The 21,189-nt window shown below is 36.5% G+C and overlaps 1 protein-coding gene across 1 annotated transcript in view; it reads right to left on the bottom strand.

Annotated features, from left to right (window-relative positions):
• The window catches only part of LOC107723737 (rap guanine nucleotide exchange factor 3-like), a 42,543-nt gene that overhangs the window by 12,922 nt on the left and 8,432 nt on the right, over positions 1–21,189 (bottom strand). The window contains exons 3-9 of the mRNA XM_016532446.1: positions 12,880–12,924; positions 4,217–4,323; positions 3,906–4,027; positions 3,462–3,642; positions 2,995–3,079; positions 2,417–2,477; positions 278–354 (exon numbers count right to left, since the gene is read on the bottom strand). Coding sequence (XP_016387932.1) covers positions 278–354; positions 2,417–2,477; positions 2,995–3,079; positions 3,462–3,642; positions 3,906–4,027; positions 4,217–4,323; positions 12,880–12,924 — 678 coding nt within the window. The remainder of the gene's footprint in view (positions 1–277; positions 355–2,416; positions 2,478–2,994; positions 3,080–3,461; positions 3,643–3,905; positions 4,028–4,216; positions 4,324–12,879; positions 12,925–21,189) is intronic.

The following is a 21,189-nucleotide window of genomic DNA, read 5'->3' as shown; positions in this document are numbered from 1 at the left end:
AGGATACGTATAAAGTCCTGCTTGTCCACCCGCAGGAAGTGGCACTTGTCCTCTCTCAGGATGATGGTGGCAGAACGAGGGGCATCATTCACCAAGGCCAGCTGCCCAAAGTCTTCTCCCTCATGAAGCGTGGTCACCAAGCCCTGTGTGACGCACATACACAAGATCATCTTTCCTTAAGAGGAAGCGCACAGTATGCCTTCCAACAATGTAAGTATATCTATATTTAAACTCAGTGCTATCTAAAGGTCACTCAACTGATGTTAAATAGCTTTACCTTGCCGTGTGTGATGACATTAACAGAGCCTCTCCAGATGATGTACCAGGAAGTCCCTTTGTCCCCCTGACTGAATACTGAAATAAACACAAAACACATTACATTGTATTCTTATAGAAAACACAAGCTTACCTTTTTTTTTTTTTACAGAAAAAGCTTGATTAGGCTGACCAAATTTAGACATGTGAACAGATAAATTTTTTTCCTCAACATTTTAGACAATAATTTTGTGCAGGGTTTCTGTGGGTCTTAAAAAGTCTTATTTCGCCCTTCACAAATTAAGACCTAAAAAGATCTTAAATTGGAGCAGAAAGTCTTAACTTCATAAAGTAATGGCATTAAATGTTTAACTGAATATCTAACTTAGTATTTTTGTTTTGTTTTGGGTGATTCATCCAAAGGTTGCGAGTTCGAGTCTCAAGTCCGGCAGGGATTGTAGGTGGGGGGTACAGTGTACAGTGCTCTCTTCCACCTTCAATACCATTACTGAGGTGCCCTTGAGCAAGGCACCGAACCCCCAACTGCTCCCCGGGCGCCGCAGCATAAATGGCTGCCCACTGCTCCGGGTGTGTGTTCACTGTGTGTGTGTGTTCACTGCTGTGTGTGTGCACTTAGGATGGGTTAAACGCAGAGCACTAATTCCTAGTATGGGTAACCATACTTGGCCACATGTCACGTCACAATATAAATATCTAAACATCCTTAAATCATGATACATTTATATGAGGTGCTTGCTTTCTGAGAGAGTTTGAATAAAATTAAGTGGGTTTATGCTTAAAACAAAAACAAATATCTGTCAATGGGATATGGCGTATATTTAAACTTGTTTTAATCATAAACTCACTTTGATTACTTTCTCATAAAACAAGATTTCTTAATGCAATTTTGCTTCGAAAGTAAATGTATCTTGATTTAAGAATCTTTAGACATTTGCATTGGAAAACAAGACAAAAATACCGATGAAGAAAGTCACTTTTTTGCAGTGATTTTTAGGGATGTAACGATTAACCGCGAGCCGGTTGAACATTTGTCTTAAATCTCATTTTGTTTAAAAAAAAAAATCGTGAATCGAATCGTGAAATCAAAATCGTGAATCGAATCGAATCGTGAGTTGAGTGAATCGTTACATCCCTAGTGATTTTTGATCTGAAGGCACAGTAAAAGTGTGTCAAATGAATTAAAAATATTGGAGATCTATTGGAAGTATTTTTAAACTTTGATGTGTTGCTAATACAATACATGTTTACATTTAGAGACCATATTGACGTATTATTACATTTCATTTATTTTTTACATTTTCTTTACTTGGTTTTAAAAAGGTCTTAAAAAGACTTTCATAAAACCTGCTGAAACCCTGTTTGTAACGAAAATAATCATGCTATGCAAAACTTGATCATAAAATAAAATATATTTAGTAAAAAGGTCATTAAAAATGGTAAGATTAAAATTAAATGAAAATAAAAAGTGAAATGTAATTTACAATAAATAATATCAAGACTCATCCGATTTTTCTTGTTGAATATCCTGTTTCATTCAGAAATACATTCTTCTATTACAGAAGAAAAATTGATTTTATGTTTCATTTTGACGTCAATTCTAATAACTAAATCCACTGGATCTATTTAAAAGTCATTTAATCTTAATATCAGAATTTGCGTTGAAATGTAAAATCATAATGCAGTGTTAATATGTCTGAGAAATAAAAAATATGATATATGAGCCTGAATAAACTGAACTAATATGAGCTTATGAAACTTGACCGATTTTAAAATTGACTAAACTACCCTATTAGATCATCATCAGTGTCTGCTTCCTACTCGTGCTATTCACTCTGCATGAATGACTGCTGCGTTGCCGCCAGACGTGCTGTAAATGCTTTCATTGTCTCTCAGTTTGCTGATATTAGGATGTCAATCATCCGGTTCATCACATAACAAGGGAATTACACAATAAAATGATTTAATCATCTCATTCTTATGCTGTTTGTCTGTGGTGTCTAAACAGGAAGTTTGCTGCTCATTTTTACTCTGGCTAAGCGCAAATTCAATATTAGCACCGTTCCTTCTTCCCGCCCACCACTAATGAAATGGGTCTTGAATCTTGAAAAAAAAAAAATGTCATCATTGCTTTCACACTCACAGACTGTTCCCGCCTTGGCATGGCTTTCAAAAACCAGCACTGCTGCCAGCTCCTTCCGAACCTACGGGAGAGAATGAAAGAAATGAGGGATGAATGAAGATTTTGTCTCTCAGTTTGCTGATATTAGGATGTCAATCATCCGGTTCATCACATAACAAGGGAATTACACAATAAAATGATTTAATCATCTCATTCTTATGCTGTTTGTCTGTGGTGTCTAAACAGGAAGTTTGCTGCTCATTTTTACTCTGGCTAAGCGCAAATTCAATATTAGCACCGTTCCTTCTTCCCGCCCACCACTAATGAAATGGGACTTACTTACATTTCACTGCTGGTCATATATTCTCTATATAACCATGTATGTGACAAATAAAAATCTTGAATCTTGGAAGAAGAAAAAAAAAAAATGTCATCATTGCTTTCACACTCACAGACTGTTCCCGCATTGGCATGGCTTTCAAAAACCAGCACTGCTGCCAGCTCCTTCCGAACCTACGGGAGAGAATGAAAGAAATGAGGGATGAATGAAGATTTGTGGCGCAAACAAACATGATGGCTGTCAGCGATTGTTGACTCACAGATGTAGACAAGTGGGCCACAGCTTTGACGTGCAGAAGTTCTTCATAAATAACTTCCAGGTCCTCTGGAGTTCTCTGGCTTGGGCTAAAACATGGACACAGATTATTACACAGAGAAATCTTATGCTGTTTATAAAAGAGATTAAATGGGAAGTGTGTGACTTTTTTTGATGTTAAAATTCTGTCCCAGCTTAATATCTTCAGACAACTATAACTGTCACAAATATTTGTTAGACTTGATTTTATATGGATTTCTGACATTAGTCTGACATTAAATGCATTAAATTTAATTAAACTGAACAATTTTAATGGCACTTTTCAGCCCCGAATGAAATCGAAGTTTATTTATATTCAGCAAGCTCTGCGTCTGGTGACTTTAGCGCACAGTGCTAAGTGCTAGTACTATATAAACTGTATTTATGCTTGTTATTTTTCAGACTGTTTTGGCACAATTGTTGGCGTCTTACCATTTACGCAGTATCATAGTCAGAAGAGCATCTGGACCCATCTGGATCAGGAGCGATAAACTCTCTTGGAGTTCTTCATCTTTGGAGTCTTTATCGTTAGTTGTGTGATTAAGGTCAAACTCTGCCTCCATGAAGCGGTAAAACTGTGTGTCTTTGTCATGGAAGTTTAACTCCTGTTTCACTGCACATTTTTACAGAGACATGGGTTGCCAGTTAGTCAATACATTCAGATATTATGGTAATAGCATGTACTTTTGGCCATGGCAAAACATTTTTTGGACATGTACTATTGTAGTAAATACCATGATGTAATTCCTCAGCACCATGATATGTATCTAAATGCCATAGTATTACAGTCTGATACCATCACTGTACCATAGTACTCTTGTTTAAAGGAAAAGCATGCAAATAATCTTGTGTTGATATCTATAGATGATCACTCACCATGACTCAGAATGCCCTCGTCCACCAAAACTTGCCACATTCCGACTGCCTGACTCCGGGACTGGAAGCAATCATTGAGTTTCATTAGCCAATCCACAAGATCCTTCCCACTGCAGCACTGTCTGTGGGACAAACCAGTCAAAAAGCAGACTGAAGTTAAAGTGTTACACATTTATCATGAGTAAGTTGGTTGATTTGTTTCTCCAAAGGATGCTTAGTGACTTCCTGGGAATAATTAGATGCATTTCCATCACAGTCAGAAATATAACACGCTTTACACAAGCACGTGACAGACGGAGTGAAAGATTCACCTGTAGGTCTTAAGATGGTGTTTTCTGTCTCTTATCAGGCCTGGGTTACGCTCCATCAGAGTGCTGTAAACCACCCGCGCAGCCTTCAGGATCCGATCGGATAAAAACTGATGGAGAGAAATAGAAAAAAAGGTAATGAACATTCTTATTGTCATTATTTTTTCATTTTGTACTAATTAAGCCAGTCTTTTGTAATATTTAAAATGTCTGTTTAAATATAACAGGAAATTAAAAGTGACACCAATTATCTTCTTAATAACTTCCTGAATGTTTTAAAAAGTTTCAGAAAATGTGTTTGACTGTCTTTTGAATACTATTTTAAGACCATTTGAAATGAAAACTGGCACAATTTACGTTCTTAATTACTTTCTGAATGACTTTATATTTATATGAACCACATTTACATTTGACATTTATTCATTTAGCCGATGCTTTTATCCAAAGCGGCTTACAAATGAGGAATACAGTAAGCGATTCATCATAAAGAGGCAAATAAAGACTAAAAGTGCTGATAATACAAAGTTTCACACATTGTTTAGAATAGTATTAGCTAGAACAGGGAGGGATTGAGGAAAATATTTTTATTTTTTTAAGTAGGATGCAATGAAGTGCTCACGGAAGAAATTAGTTTATAGCTGTCTCTTGAATATTGTTTGGGATTTGGCATTCCACCAGCAAGGAACGGTGAAGGAAAATGTTCTGGAAAGTGACTAGTAATATTAGCCCTGTCACCTAAATGGTCTCATCAACAGATATATCCCACCCTAATTATTTTCCACTGAATACACCACATTATGCAAATTAAATGCATCGCAATTGCTGTTTCATGTTGTATTGAATCGGATGAAAGTTTGTTCATTTCCAAAGCAAGACTGGAAATGTTTACTATTGTGTTTACAGTCATACACAAAATTTCCTTTACAACCATATCAGCCATATAGAAACACAGTGAGTTGGTGTTTTACTGAACAGGTGAGTGCAGGGTGAGAACCTGCTAAATTTTTTCCAACACCACCCCCGCCGAGTTGAATTTACCAAACTGAAGATCGCTAACGTTCACACTCCTCCCCCGTATGGAAGCTGTTTCTCCGCTCGTCTGTTTTCCTTCTATCAACTTGCTCTGTTTTCATCCATCCCTCCCTTCCAAGACTTCTGTTTTCATTCCACGTCTCCTCTTATCCCACCCTTTACTCTGTTGGACCCCCCGCAGACGGCGCGTCCCGCTCTAGCTCCCATACAGATTGAGAAGACTGGAGTGTAAGAACTCAACCTCATTGATTGAGACTTGAGTTTACTGAACTACTAAAGCATGCCACCGTTGTTGCTACGCAGCCTCCGTTTTTTTTTCTGCACGCCTGCCAAGACCAACTCACTGATCACATGGTGATGAAACTGGTTTGTCGCATTGACACACTGTAAAAAAGCAACCTCCGTTGAAGTGTAGGCAAACATAGGAGGATATGGACAAGTTGGGATGGCAAGCTGTTTCATGTTGTATTGAATCGGATGAAAGTTTGTTCATTTCCAAAGCAAGACTGGAAATGTTTACTATTGTGTTTACAGTCATACACAAAATTTCCTTTACAACCATATCAGCCATATAGAAACACAGTGAGTTGGTGTTTTACTGAACAGGTGAGTGCAGGGTGAGAACCTGCTACATTTTTTCCAACACCACCCCCGCCGAGTTGAATTTACCAAACTGAAGATCGCTAACGTTCACACTCCTCCCCCGTATGGAAGCTGTTTCTCCGCTCGTCTGTTTTCCTTCTATCAACTTGCTCTGTTTTCATCCATCCCTCCCTTCCAAGACTTCTGTTTTCATTCCACGTCTCCTCTTATCCCACCCTTTACTCTGTTGGACCCCCCGCAGACGGCGCGTCCCGCTCTAGCTCCCATACAGATTGAGAAGACTGGAGTGTAAGAACTCGACCTCATTGATTGAGACTTGAGTTTACTGAACTACTAAAGCATGCCACCGTTGTTGCTACGCAGCCTCCGTTTTTTTTTCTGCACGCCTGCCAAGACCAACTCACTGATCACATGGTGATGAAACTGGTTTGTCGCATTGACACACTGTAAAAAAACAACCTCCGTTGAAGTGTAGGCAAACATAGGAGGATATGGACAAGTTGGGATGGCAAGCATTGCATTAAAAGCTAGTTTTAGAAGAATGGCCCGCTTAGACCGGCATCAAGTTGAAAGCTGGTTTTAGTGCTGGTTTGCACTAACGATAGGAGGCTTGCTAGTTATAGCTAGTAAAAATATAACATATGGTGTTTTTTTTGTTGTTGTTTACTGACGACACTCTGTAAGTGATTGAAGTGGTTTTAGTAGAGAACACACACACCAAAATACACCTCATTTTTACATTTATGCTTCAGAACATCAAAAGCTGCAAGTTCAAAGCCAAACTCTTCGAGCTGTTGCATGAGGCCGTAACAGCACAGCAACCCAAGTAAAACTGATAACTATTTGTGCATTTACTGATAAAAAACAAGAGTGGTGCTGTCACAAAACTTGCTGTCATAATGCTAGGGTGTTGTGAGCGGTTGTCGGGGCATTGCTATGTGATTGCTAAGGTGTTTTGCGTGTGTTTTTTTTTAGCTTATAACTAGGTGGTTGCTTATTGGTCAAAATCAAAAGTACATGCACTACCATTCAAAACTTTTTGGTAAAATTGTTTTCATGTTTTTGAAAGAAGTATCCTAAAGGCTGCATTTATTTGATCAAAAAATACATTAGCAACAGTAATATTGTGAAATAAATTACAATTTAAAATAACTTATTTCTGTTTTAATGTATTGTAAATGTAATTTAATTCTTTGAGGACAAAATTGAATTTTCAGCAGCCATTACTCCAGTCTTCAGTGTCACATGATCCTTCAGAAATCATTCTTATATGCTGATTTGATGCTTAAGAACCATTTCTTATCAATGTTGAAAACAGTTGAGCTGCTTAATATTTCTGTGATTCATTTTTATTTCTTTGATGAATAGATAGTCTAAAAGAACAGCATTTTTTAAATTGTAACAAAGTCTGTTACTTTTGATCAATTTAATGCATCCTTGCTGAATAAAAGTATACATTAAAAAAAAAGTTATGGACACCAAACTTTTGAACAGTAGTGTATTTTTCATGTACCATAAGACAGTATATGGCAGTATGAAAGGTATATAGTTGTATACTAGTATAAAATGGTGCCATGACCCCACCATCCGTCGTGTCTGATAGAGTTTGCTTGTGTTTACATCTAGCTAAATTCATTACCTTCTGATTTGTAGTTAATATGTTTAGATTAATCCTTTAAAAAGATTTTTACGCACAATCAAAAGAGAACAGTCTTATTATATATAAAACAAACTTTTTGTGGGCAGTATTAGCCCAAAAAGCATGAGCACTTCAGTCAAATCTACAGGAAATTCAAACAAAATGTTCAGTTTCCTATTAAAACACACATATTGCAATACTGCATACTATTTGGGATGGATAATATGTGGATTAGGACACATGCTTCTGCTCCACCCTAGCTGTCTCATTCTTTAGTCTTGTGATTTTTTTTTACGGAAAATCTGAACCTTCATTTGTTTGTTCTGTTCCTCCGCAGAACAGTTTGTCCCAGGATGAGGTCTTGAACTTGAATTGCCTGCATTTCTCACACTTTATTTGTTGTGGTTGTTGCTGAGGGCGGTGGCGTGTGCCCCTTCTTGGAGGCCCCTAGCCTGGTCGGTCAGTCACGGTGATGTAATTGGCTTCTGACCCGTGAGGGATTGGCTGACCCATCTTTTCAGTTCGAAGGAAGGCCACATCTACAGTGCTGTTCTCACAGGACCACTGCATTAAACGCTGCACAAGGACAGTTCTGTACAGAACGTGTGCTTAGTCTCCAGTCCAAATGATCCCGGGGCAATTTCAGAGTTACAGTTCTCTTAATGCCTGTTAACGTAACTCATTTGGTAATTAGTATCTAAGTAGTTTACCCAACTGCAGCACAGTCTTAGTAAATGTGGTCAACCTACATCTAGCCTGTATCCTCCGAGACTTACACGCTGCAGAACTCTCCATCTAGCTCACTTTGCACAGCGTGAGCCCAGACACTGTGTCTGCAGACCCTGAGCATGTAAATCTCTCCCTTGTCATCTCTGCTTCATGATTCTGTCCCTGGAGATGAGGGTATAGATGGGAACAGTAGCTGGCAGCCTATTCCCAGCATTCTACAGTCTCCTGGGGAATAATTACTTCACTGTGGATCACTGACTTTGACAACTCTCCTGAACACTTGGGATTAGATGTATCATAGGATACCTGTGACAACAAGAAGCATGGCTGCTCATTCTCCATGTTATCCAAATATCCACTGTATCATTTAACTCACATATTAATGTTGTTTGTAAAAGCTTTGAAAATGTCTTTGGTCATTTTAATGGATACACTACCTTTTAAAGGTCCTAAAACCATTTGGGGTCCTATAAGATTTTTTTGAATGTTTTTGAATTATGCTTACGAAGGCTGCATTTATTTGATTAAAAATACTGGTCACACTTTATTTTAAGGTCCAATTCTTGTTATTAACAAACCATTAACTTTTGCCTCAACAAACTCTTAATTTGCTGCTTATTAATAGTAAGGTAGTTGTTAAGTTTAGGTATTGGGTAGGATTAATGATTTAGAATCATGCAGAATATGTGCTTTATAAGCACTAATAAACAGCCAATATATTACATTTACATTTAGTCATTTAGCAGATGCTTTTATCAAAAGCGACTTACAAATGAGGACAATGGAAGAAATCAAAATCAACAAAAAAGCAATATGCAAGTGCTATGACTTGTCTCAGTTAGCCTAACGTTATACACGTTGCAAGGCTTTATTTATTTATTTATTTTAAATTATATAATAAATAAAAAGAAAACAGAATAGAAAAAGAATAGAGCAAGCTAGTATTAGTTTTTTTTTAAAGAAAACAAGCAGTTATTAAATGAATAGAGTGCAAGTCTAAAAGGGGCAAGTTTTTTTAAAGAATAGAATTAGAATAGAGATTGCTAGAGTTAGAGGGTCAAATAAAGATATTAATAATAGACATGCTAATAAACAACTAGTGAGAATTGGTCCCTATACTAAAATGTTACCAAAATACTGTAAAACAGTAATATTGTAAAATTGTATTGTAATTTAAAATAATTTTCTATTTTAATATCTTTTAAAATTTAATTTATTCCTGTGATGACCAAGCTGAATTTTCAGCAGCCATTACTACAGAAAACATTCTAAAATGCTGATTTGGTGCTTAAGAAATTTTGTTGTGCTTATTTGGTTTTATTTTGTTGTATTTTCATTGTGCTGCCTAATATTTTTGTGGAAATCATAATACATTTGTTTTTAGGATTATGAGTTTTACTTTGTTGTTGTTATGTTTTTTCTGTAATAAATAGAAAGTTAAAAAACAGCATTTATTATAAACCTTTTGTTACAATATATAATTTATATAATGTACTGCATTCTTGCTAAATAAAAGTATTAATTTCTTTAAAAATAAAACTTTTGAATGGTAATATATATGTTCATCATGTTAACTTTGGACATGCTCCACTCATGTTTGAAAACCTGAAAGTGTCATATGAGTCTTAAATTTGAATGTGTCTGTTATTTCACTTTGCACTTCTTTTTGTTAAATTTTTGGCTTAAAACAATGTGCTTGTGCTATATTTACATATATACTTGTTTTTCGGATTCTCTCAGGTATGTCTTAAGGATCCCAGGAGAGCTCCAACCAAACTACCAGGTCATAGAACACGGATTATGTGATGTCTCTCCACATGAAGGGTTTGTCCAGAGGGAAAGGGTGGCATTGTTCAAGTGTAGGTCAGATTACTATACACACAATGTAGAGGCAGCAGGGTAGCACTTACTGTACAATATAGGTATGTGATTATAAACTTTTAGTTCAGGGATATAGTTGGCTATGATAAATGAGGTTTTGCCAAAATTGTAAGAATGTCCCTGTTTGTATGAATATGAATAGCTGCTCAACAAAACAACAGAGCCTCACCCTACTGAGCTTTGCAAGCTTCTAACACAATACCTCAACTATAGAGACTTGTCAGGGATGTGGTTGTGCTTCCTTTGTATACAAGTGTTAGTCACCCACATGCATAGGGTTTTGAAGTAGCAGCAGCACAGACCCGTCCTCCTCTGTTGTGTGGGGAGGAAACAGGCTGTGTTTTCCATCTGTGGGCGACGGTAACAGCGGAGGCAGTCGTGATGGTGTGACCTTGGTGAGCCGAGGGAAAGGCTTCGTTCTGTACAATACATAGTGAGCTCACAATAGAGGTGGGCAGGAATCATCATATCAGAAACACCGGAGCCACTCAGGACGCATTATGGTTATGAACTTATCAAGGATATTATTGTTAACTAAAGTATTAAATACTATTTTTGATAAATAAAATACATTTTGTAAACTGAAGTAAAGCTGAAAAAATATACATATTTATTAATATAAGCACAAACATTTCTAATAAAAAAAAAAAAACTAAAACTGAAGTAAAAAAAAAATGAAATAAATGCAACCTAAATAGTAATATTAAAAAAGACAAAAGCACAGAACTGAGTAACAGAATTACTAAAAATTTAACTAAAATGAAAACTGAACATTTAAAAATAAAATCTAATTCAAAATATAAACTATAATAGTATATATATAATATACATTTAATATAATTCTTATATTTTTATATATAGGTTAGGGTTTCAGAATACCCTTAGTTAGAAAACACTACTTATTGCCCTAAGTAGGAGTTATAATAATAATAGTGATGCTTGCCTTAAAAACACCAGTAATAACAGAAAAGAGCTTGATGAAAACAGCTTTCCTTGTTCTCTTTCTGCTCAAAGGAACACACTCCAGGAATCACTGTACCCACAAAAAAACACTCCAGAAGCTGAGAGCATTCCACAGATGAAACGTCCTTCCAGAGCTCTGATAAACCACATTTAAATCCTTGGCAATATTGCCTTTTCTCCCATCAGGCACTGGCCATACTCAAACATGCAAGCCCAGATGTCTGCTTAAAGACTATTGACTGAAAAACAAAAAGCATTTCAGCTGCATTTTCTCAGGTTTTTCGACATCCCCCCCTTTGTGGTCAATGCAGAATCGCATAAGAAAAGAACCGAAAGGTGTGTGCAAATGAAATAGGTATTTATGGTGATTAGAGTATGCTTTTAAGGCACAAAACAGACTCATTTGTGGTTTCAATGGGTTAGGCTGCTGCTCATAAGATAAGCAGAAACAATTGCATGTTTAGCTGCGAATAATTCTTAGTTATCATTGACAATGCTTTGAGGAATGATAGATAAGGATGAATGAACTAGGTGGGGTTTAGATGGAGCATAACGGGGGGTCTTAAATTCTCAAAATGTGCTCAGATTTGCAGATTTAATGATCTGAGCTGCTACTTTTACTGTAGGTAAACTCATTTGTTTCTATATATTTCCCATGAAATTTTAGGTGAAACATCTTAAGACAAAGCTGGTACCTACATGATGCTGATACAGAGCTACTGACCTAGTTTAACAAGATTTTGAAGATACACTGTACATTTGAGAGCCAGTACAACAACATATTTACAGTGGCTTCCTCCCTCAGGGGCTCACATGATACTGAAGGGACATGTATTATATGAGCAGAGAGAGTTGACACTGCAACGCTAGAACCGCCTGTGGAAATATCTGCAAAAGAGCGGTGAAATGTGTATGCAATCCTACTACTTCACTTTTAGAAAACGAACCATTATGTACAGTATGCAATACAATTGCACAAAACATCACAAATCCATGATCAAAACACAGACATTGCATTTGCAATCCACTTGAAATGACACTCAGATGGAATGAAAGACCTGTGTTTTGAACATTATGATGAGTAATTATCGTTGTTTGTCAAAAACAACAACAAAATGTGTTTAAAATGAATCTGTTTTATCTGTTTATTGTGGCCTCACCCGTTCTGGAGAAATGTTGTGACATCTAGGCAAAACTACTCCACAAGGTGAGTAATATTATTTTTCACGTTGTGTTTTGAGCCATATTTAGAATTTCATCAGCCCTTTTATGTCCTTAACAATATTGTACAGAGCGCCACCCTTTATAATCTCTGTGCGCATGATATTATAACCACATAGCAGTCAGAGGTGTAAAGAAAAAAACATGCTTTCTGTTAAAGAGATGCCACACATCCCTATGAAGAGTTTTACTGGAACTCATTTAAAGGGGTAGTTCACCTAAAAATTTGAATTCCTTGTATGGCTTTCTTTCATCTGTGTAAGTTAAAAAGCATGCAAAAGCCTCATTTAATAGGTTCGTATGGCTCAAATTTTGGTCTCATCTTCACAAATTTCAATTACAGTGAATGAGTAGCTGATTTTATTGCACTTTTATCTCCTTTTTGAAGCTTTAGCCTTGATTCTTTGTAAATGCATGAAAAACAATGACTATATTGCTTTAAAATCCTCCTTTTGTGTTCCACAGAAGAAAAAAGTCCTGATTTGGAATGACGTGAGGGTGAGTAAATGATGAGATTGATTTCGTTTTTGGGTGAACTGTCCCTTTAAGGCTTGTCAACATGTACAAAACCCAGGCCACTGTTCAAAGACCTTCATACCTGTTTGATGGTGTCTTGTGTATCCACGGCTTCTGGCAGAGGTGTCTGTGAGGAGAAAAAACAGAGAGAGAAAGAGTTTAATGATAAGAATTGAGACTGCAGCTGAGTTCCTGCTCTAGCACTGTGGTGGCCTATAGGCAAGAACCAATCACTAAATCTAGTTTTATAGTATTATAGAGATTATACAATCAATCTGCGACTGGCAAAATGCCATTCTGTCCATGTACAGCGTCAAAAGTATTAAAACACGATACAACAAAGGCACAGAGGGCTAAAGAATGCCAGAAGACATGCCAGACTAATGCTGCCGTGTGTGGTATTTGACACTAGCACTGCACATGATCTTTGCCACCTGCCTCCCTCTCAGCAAAGACTAATGAACTGCCATAATGTAATTAAGATTCACAAAGAATTTAAGAGGAATGTTTGGCTCTGTAAGCTTGCGTGGTGGAGGAGGGACAGAGACTGTCGTTAAGACTAAGAGGTTTATCATTTGTTTTTGCAATACAGTTTGCTTGACTGATTTTTTTTTAAATCTCACAATTCACTTTTTTCTTTCCCAATTCAGTATATCTTACAATTCTGACATTTTTCTTGCAGTTCTAAGAAAAAAAGTCACATTTTCCAAGGTGTTAACTTGCATTGTGAGTTTATTCTGAGCAGAAAAGTGCAAATTGTGAGATATAAACTCGCCTTTTTTCCTCAGAATTACAATTTTTTATTTTATTTTTTTAAGATTTATTTTTGGCGTTTTATGCCTTTTATTTAGATAGGACAGTAGGTCGACAGGAAGTGAAGTGGGTGAGAGAGAGAGAGGGGGGTGGGATCGGGAAAGGTCCATGAGCCGGGACTCGAACTCGGGACGCCCGAAGCGCAAAGGCGCAACATGTCGGCGCGCTGCCCACGAGGCCATCGGCGCCGACAGAATTAAAAAAAATTTATCTCACAATTTTGAGCTTATGAAATGATCAGAATTGCAAGAAAAAAGTCTGAATTGTCAGAAAAAAAAAGTCGCAATTACCATTTTGATTTTTTTTTTTATTCCATGGCAGAAACGGGCTTCCCTGGGTCTGGCCATTATTTTACAGAAGACAGTGATAAATATGACTAATTTCCTTTTGTGAAAATATTAAACATAATTAAAGAAAATTAAATGTTATATTAAATATTTGCAAGTAAAATAAATATTTAATAAAAAAAATAAAATAAAATTTTTTTTTACATTATTATTATTAATATTAAACTAAATACCTCAGATCAAAACTGTGTATTCAAGTCAAGTCACCTTTATTTATATAGTGCTTTTAACAATACAGATTGTGTCAAAGCAGCTTTACAGTATCAATTAGGAAAACTGTGTGTCAATAATGCAAAAGGACAATAGTAAACACTCAATTTTCAGTGATGTCATCGTCCAGCTCAGTTCAGTTTAAATAGTATCTGTGCAATCAAGTTGACGATTCAGCAGAACTGTGTAATATCTGTGAAATAATAAATGACTTTGAGACATATTGATAAAGTTTATCCGCATAAACAATGACATAATGTGGCTATATAAGACTAACAATGACAGAATTTTCATTTTTGAGAGACCTGTTCCTTTAATGCTCATTATGTTTTTGAAAACTGAAATGGCACTTGAAAAAGAGGAAGCACTCGAGTGATTTCAAGCAGCTGAACTGGACCACATACTTGAGAATGACCAGGTTGTAAGCATGCATATCTGATTGGATTCCTGCTCAAGAGGCACTCAAGGTTTTGGTTCTCTGTTCAGCCATTAACTAACAACAATTGCCAGCAGCTCTGATCTCTGTCTGCAATCAAGGGCCAAGAAAAGCTTCTCTCTCCTCTACATCATAAAAATCAGAGCATCAATGAGATTGAAGACAGAATAATGGATGAACTATGTTTAAATATTTATTGGTGAGCTGTTAACCACCGGTGATTTAGATGCCAAATGCTTTTTAGTTGTTGATTCTGCAATGAACTGACCTATAGAGGAATCTCTGGGTAATATCAAATATAATTCGTCATAATACGATATGATGAATTATATTTGATATTTGATATTGTTCATGGTACAGGTGGATACCCAGGCCCACACAGAATCTGTGTGCTAAAGAATTGGAATTCCTGTCCTGTCGCAATGCAATACACAGCTTCCATGTAAGTTTATTAAATATGTTGGTCAAGCAATATAATTTTTGCTTTCAGCTACATTTTTAAAAATAAAGTTTCCAAAAGGGTTTTTCGCAGTGCCATAGAAATACCATGTTGGATATCCAAAATAACCTTTCAGCGAACAGTTCTTAAAAGATTTTCTTTCATAATTTTTTTTAGTGTAAAGAAAATTTAAAGAACCTTTTTCCACTATATAGCACCTTTTTTGCAATGGATTCCATGGAACTTAAAGATTCTTCATGGAACTATAGATTTTAATAAAGGACCTTTATTTTTAAGAGTGTATCAAATATTTTAAAATGTATTAAAACATTTTTATCATGTTTAAATCCATTCTGCATACTGTCACCCAAAAGTGCAAAAATGCAATTGCATATGTTCAGTATTTTATAGAAAAATTATCTCTAGTCAATTTAAACTCTGGTCATGCCCATGACATATTTGGAAAGAACCTAATCATATCAGTTAATGACCAATGCAATTACATTAAAAAATAATCATTTAAATGAATCACTCTGAACCAGACTGAGCCAGTTTGACCAATTCTTTGATTCAAGAACCTGAATCAATTCACAGATTCAGATTGAGAGCAAGTTTTACTCTGCTCAAACGCAGTATTGCAGTAGCAGATTGGATATTTTAGAGAAGAAAATGTACATTTGAAATTTTCATCACTTTTAATATTTTGTTTAATAAATGTAAACTTTTTCAGGCCTAGAGAACAACATTTCCTTACATTTCCAGATTTTCCATGACACATTTTTTAGCCTTATTTGAGTTAGAGGGAGAATGTATGATACATTTGTTTTGAAAAGTTACTGCAAGCTTCAGGCTTCAGGCTTTCTCTATTCAAACAGACGGGAGCTGTACTTGCATGACTAGAAAATAGCTGCAGGGGAGCGTTACCATGATGACCAAGTGGACCAACTTGAATCATTAAAGACTTGAGCTACCAGTTGAGATGCTGCCAGCATAGTTTTCTAACCTTCTGACAAAGAGAAACTCTCCACAGTCTTCATCCGCCCGAATTCCACCTGATTCCCCATATGGCGGAGAGTCCATAACTCCGTTTTTATGAGGCATTGTCAGACTCTGTTCCCATGGCAGGTGTTACTCAGCATCAGCTGACTAATGCTGTGAAGCTGCTATTTATGGGCTTGCCCTGATAATGTATCTTTATAGGTTTTGTGAAAAGTAATCTTTCGTTTTTAACCTGTGTGAACAGTCCCTTACAATTACAACGGCTCATGGTTATTATAATAATACTTAAGGCTTTCTCCTTTCTCGCTCCTTTCAGGATAATTCTGTCATAATTTAGTCACTCTAATGTCATTCATAACCTAACCTGGCATTCTGTTAAATGACACCACTATGAGCTAAACATCTCCTTTTGTGTTCCACAGAAGAAAGCGAGTCATATGGGTTTGGAACAACATGCGGGTGAGTAAATCCTGACAGAATTTTACTATTTCTATAACCGCTACACTACACCACACCACCTAGGGAGTTAATGCAGCAGACGCCCACAGAAAACACATCAGCCAGTCAACAGTGCAAACATTTAAGACTAATGTATCGTTTCTCGAGAAGATCTTATAAGGATAAGCTGATTTGTTTTGAAAATAGTTTTTTTTTTCTTTCTCAGCATTTTCCCTGCTTGGTTTCCTTTCAACAGCAGCAATGGACAGTAAAAATGGTTGGATGATTCTCAGGTGATCAGGTTCACTGCATCCTCACGCCTGATTTAACTTAGTATAAGGTTGGCCAGCATGGAGATCTCTCCACCCTGTGGCTCTGTTGACTGAGTAAACTGTGTAGAGTGAAACTACAGCTGGCTGGATCACATGTTCCAGTACAAGAGGGGAAATTACACAGGGATATTGACTGTAAGTCTGATGAAGGTGCTGGGAAGTATTTGAAATCACATGATCGTGAAATGCTATTGACGGGTGCCTTTATTCCTTTATTGAGTGTCCAAATTAGCCATATAATTGCTGATAGATAGACAGATAGATAGATAGATAGATAGATGTCAAACACTGTTAAATTAGATTTACATTATTCGGTATTTAGTAAGATGTAGTTCTAAATGTAAATTGCTGCATCTCAAGCTTCATGGCAGTAAAAGAAAATCATAAATAAATTAAAGACGACTTGCCATTTATCTTAGAAACTCTTATGGGAATCCCACTTATGCGGTGGACACAAATGTATTACAGTGTGACTAATGCAGGACAGTCTTAAAGAAATAGTTCAACCAAAAATGAAAATTTGCTTTGTTTGGAACTGTTTGATTTGTTTTGGACTGCCTATGCTTATAAACTGTGCTTGATCTGTGCAGATATCTCTCCTGATTCAGACAAGATGACATTTCCACTGGATAAACCAGTATTATGAATAGAGGACTCATATTTTAGCTGGAAGCAATGGTTTGTTTGAAGTTAAAAAAAACGTTTTAATGATGGATTTGTTTGGAGTTGTGTGGATTATTGTGATGTTTTTATCAGCTGTTTGGACTCATTTTGACGGCACCCATTCACTTCAGAGGATTCACTGGTGAGCAAGTGATATAATGCTAAATTTCTCCAAATCCGTGCTGATGAAGAAACAAACTCATTTACATCTTGGATGGCCTGAGGGTGAGTAAACTTTAAGCAAATTTTCATGTAAACTATTTCCTTTAAGACAAATGTCTCAGTCTAAAGTTTGGTTTTGTACCGTATTCTGACAAAATATACATAATTTCAGGTGGAACAAACCTCCAGAAAATAGCAGACAGATTAAAGTCAACCCTGATAAGAGTGCAGACAGTGGCACATTGACACAACACATGGATATCTTTTTAACTAGGGCTCTTTATCTCTTTCTCAGGGGGTCCTCGGGCAACATGAGGTGTTTCATGCTGAGTCACGACCCTTATTGCTGGAATGTAGAAGAGGAAAAGGGGGTCCAGTATCTTGATATATAAAAGACCACCACTCCATAACATCTAACAGTCAGCAGTGCAGAAACTACATGTCCTAATTGGACTAACTGTTTACCTTGTGTATTTGAAGACATGGATAAGTATAAGAGTAAACGTGCAGGTTAATCAATGTTCAGTGTAATACGAAGGTGGGAAAGCACCATTAAGGTTTACACAGTGTCCATATGTTTCCTCATCCCGTGTTTATGAGTATTTTGTTTTCTTTTTGATATTGATATGAAAGTCACATGACCAAAACCAACCGAAAAGAATGTAATCTAAAGAGATCAGTCAGTCTCTTTTTGAATTGAGATCCTCCAACTTCCTTTGGGAAAAGGATGTTTTTTATGCTTTTTCTATATACAGGGTTACATTTGCTCAAAGAATTGACCCATTTTTAACATACTCCATCCTGAATGAGAGTTCTTAATGTTTGTGTTTTGTTTAGGGGGGGGGTTAAACCTTTGAAATGACAGGAATAAATGCAACTAGATGCTGAAATATTCTGTCCAGGAAAGATGTTTGAGAATAATAAGATAAAGAAATCAACTTGTTGATGTTGACAAGAATTATTCTATTTTGTCAGTAACATTTCAGACAAGACTGTGGCTAGGACATGCTAATGGGTATACATGGGTTAGCCTCATTCATTGTTTAGGCTTGCAGTTTTTTGTTCTGCCACAAACTTGGTTCAGAAATGAAGTTTGTCCTGTAAATTCACACTTATATGATTATTTAAAGAAATAGTTCAACCAAAAATGAAAATTTGCTTTGTTTGGAACTGTTTGATTTGTTTTGGACTGCCTATGCTTATAAACTGTGCTTGATCTGTGCAGATATCTCTCCTGATTCAGACAAGATGACATTTCCACTGGATAAACCAGTATTATGAATAGAGGACTCATATTTTAGCTGGAAGCAATGGTTTGTTTGAAGTTAAAAAAAACGTTTTAATGATGGATTTGTTTGGAGTTGTGTGGATTATTGTGATGTTTTTATCAGCTGTTTGGACTCATTTTGACGGCACCCATTCACTTCAGAGGATTCACTGGTGAGCAAGTGATATAATGCTAAATTTCTCCAAATCCGTGCTGATGAAGAAACAAACTCATTTACATCTTGGATGGCCTGAGGGTGAGTAAACTTTAAGCAAATTTTCATGTAAACTATTTCCTTTAAGACAAATGTCTCAGTCTAAAGTTTGGTTTTGTACCGTATTCTGACAAAATATACATAATTTCAGGTGGAACAAACCTCCAGAAAATAGCAGACAGATTAAAGTCAACCCTGATAAGAGTGCAGACAGTGGCACATTGACACAACACATGGATATCTTTTTAACTAGGGCTCTTTATCTCTTTCTCAGGGGGTCCTCGGGCAACATGAGGTGTTTCATGCTGAGTCACGACCCTTATTGCTGGAATGTAGAAGAGGAAAAGGGGGTCCAGTATCTTGATATATAAAAGACCACCACTCCATAACATCTAACAGTCAGCAGTGCAGAAACTACATGTCCTAATTGGACTAACTGTTTACCTTGTGTATTTGAAGACATGGATAAGTATAAGAGTAAACGTGCAGGTTAATCAATGTTCAGTGTAATACGAAGGTGGGAAAGCACCATTAAGGTTTACACAGTGTCCATATGTTTCCTCATCCCGTGTTTATGAGTATTTTGTTTTCTTTTTGATATTGATATGAAAGTCACATGACCAAAACCAACCGAAAAGAATGTAATCTAAAGAGATCAGTCAGTCTCTTTTTGAATTGAGATCCTTCGCTTTGGTAAAAATGCTCATTATATGAGATTTACTCTGTAGTTCACTAAAGTTCACTCAAGTTCACTCTGGTCTACAGTGGTGTGGGTCTTCCTGTGCACATTCTTTTCCAAACTGTAAGGGAACAAACCTTAAGATGGACAATGAACAATACGCTATAAATAACTCATCCTTGATTAACCCTTTAACAACATGTAAACACAAAATCATATACAACAACAATAGAAAGCTCTGCTCTCCCTGACTGTTTGGGGTCATGTTCAATGTCTGAGGGGCTTTGGTTAAGTGTCTTAGCCTCCGGCTTCACATCATTTGGCATTGGTTTCAATGCCATCTTCCCTTCACACACATCCTGACTGACACACACACAAACACACTTCATTAGCTATACAGAGTCAATAGGTTGTTCTGAGATAATTGTACCTGCATGTATTCAGAATGGAAATATTGTTTGGGTTATTCCAAGAAAAGGGTGCCAATAAAAAGCAGACACCAACATTTAATGTCTTATCATTAAACAGGTATTTTTTAATTTTGCCATATTTTTCCATGAAGATGGGATTTTTAAGCACACTTCAAAGCAAGTTTATTTAACTTGAGATTGCAGAATGTAATTTATTAACACTTAAAACATTCTTTGAAAGAATGTTTCAAATCTTTTTTTTAAATTTTTTAAAGAGCATTACCTTTTCAAACAAGCTCCTATTTCATGGAATAACCAGATTATAGAAGTTTCTCTTTCGTTCTTGACAAATAACAATTCTACTTTTTTTTAAAGAATTTATTTCTGCCCACTTACCCAGCTGATTCCTCGAATCTGAGGTGTTTCCTTACTGGTACACCGATCTGGAAAGACTTGGTAATTATAGCTCCGAAAAAGATGCATGTTTCAGCCAGGTCCGATATATGAAAAATTATTTTACTTAAAGATCATCTGTTGCAGCAACACATGTCGAAAACTACATCTCCAGTAAGGATTTGACAATCCCTGTTTAAGGACAATCGGACCTGCACGCTGCATTCCTGTGTGCGTGTGATCTCCAGCCTCCGAATGCCATTAAAACCTGCTGCTCGCTGTCAGAAGTGCCAGCGCCTTCTCGCCGATCCAGCCGAGGCGCCACCCCTCGCTCCCGCTCCCGCCTACTACACTAACCACTGTAACCAGCATCCGCATGGATTAGCCGCGGGTGTTTGTTTACATTAAAATTGTAAATCAAGTCATATGTGACCTTGGACCAAAAAAAACAGTCATAAGGGTAAATTTTTTGAAACTGAGATTTATACATCATCTGAAAGCTGCACAAATAAGCTTTTCTTTGATGTATGTTTGTTAGGATAGGACAATATTTGGCCGATATACAACTATTTGAAAATCTGGAATCTGAG

This window comes from Sinocyclocheilus rhinocerous, unplaced genomic scaffold (genome assembly GCF_001515625.1).
Source record: "Sinocyclocheilus rhinocerous isolate Xijiao unplaced genomic scaffold, SAMN03320098_v1.1 scaffold905, whole genome shotgun sequence".
In the NCBI taxonomy this organism is placed as follows: domain Eukaryota; kingdom Metazoa; phylum Chordata; class Actinopteri; order Cypriniformes; family Cyprinidae; genus Sinocyclocheilus; species Sinocyclocheilus rhinocerous.
Note: the sequence above shows the minus strand (reverse complement) of the source record. Positions and strands in the feature narration are given on the sequence as shown.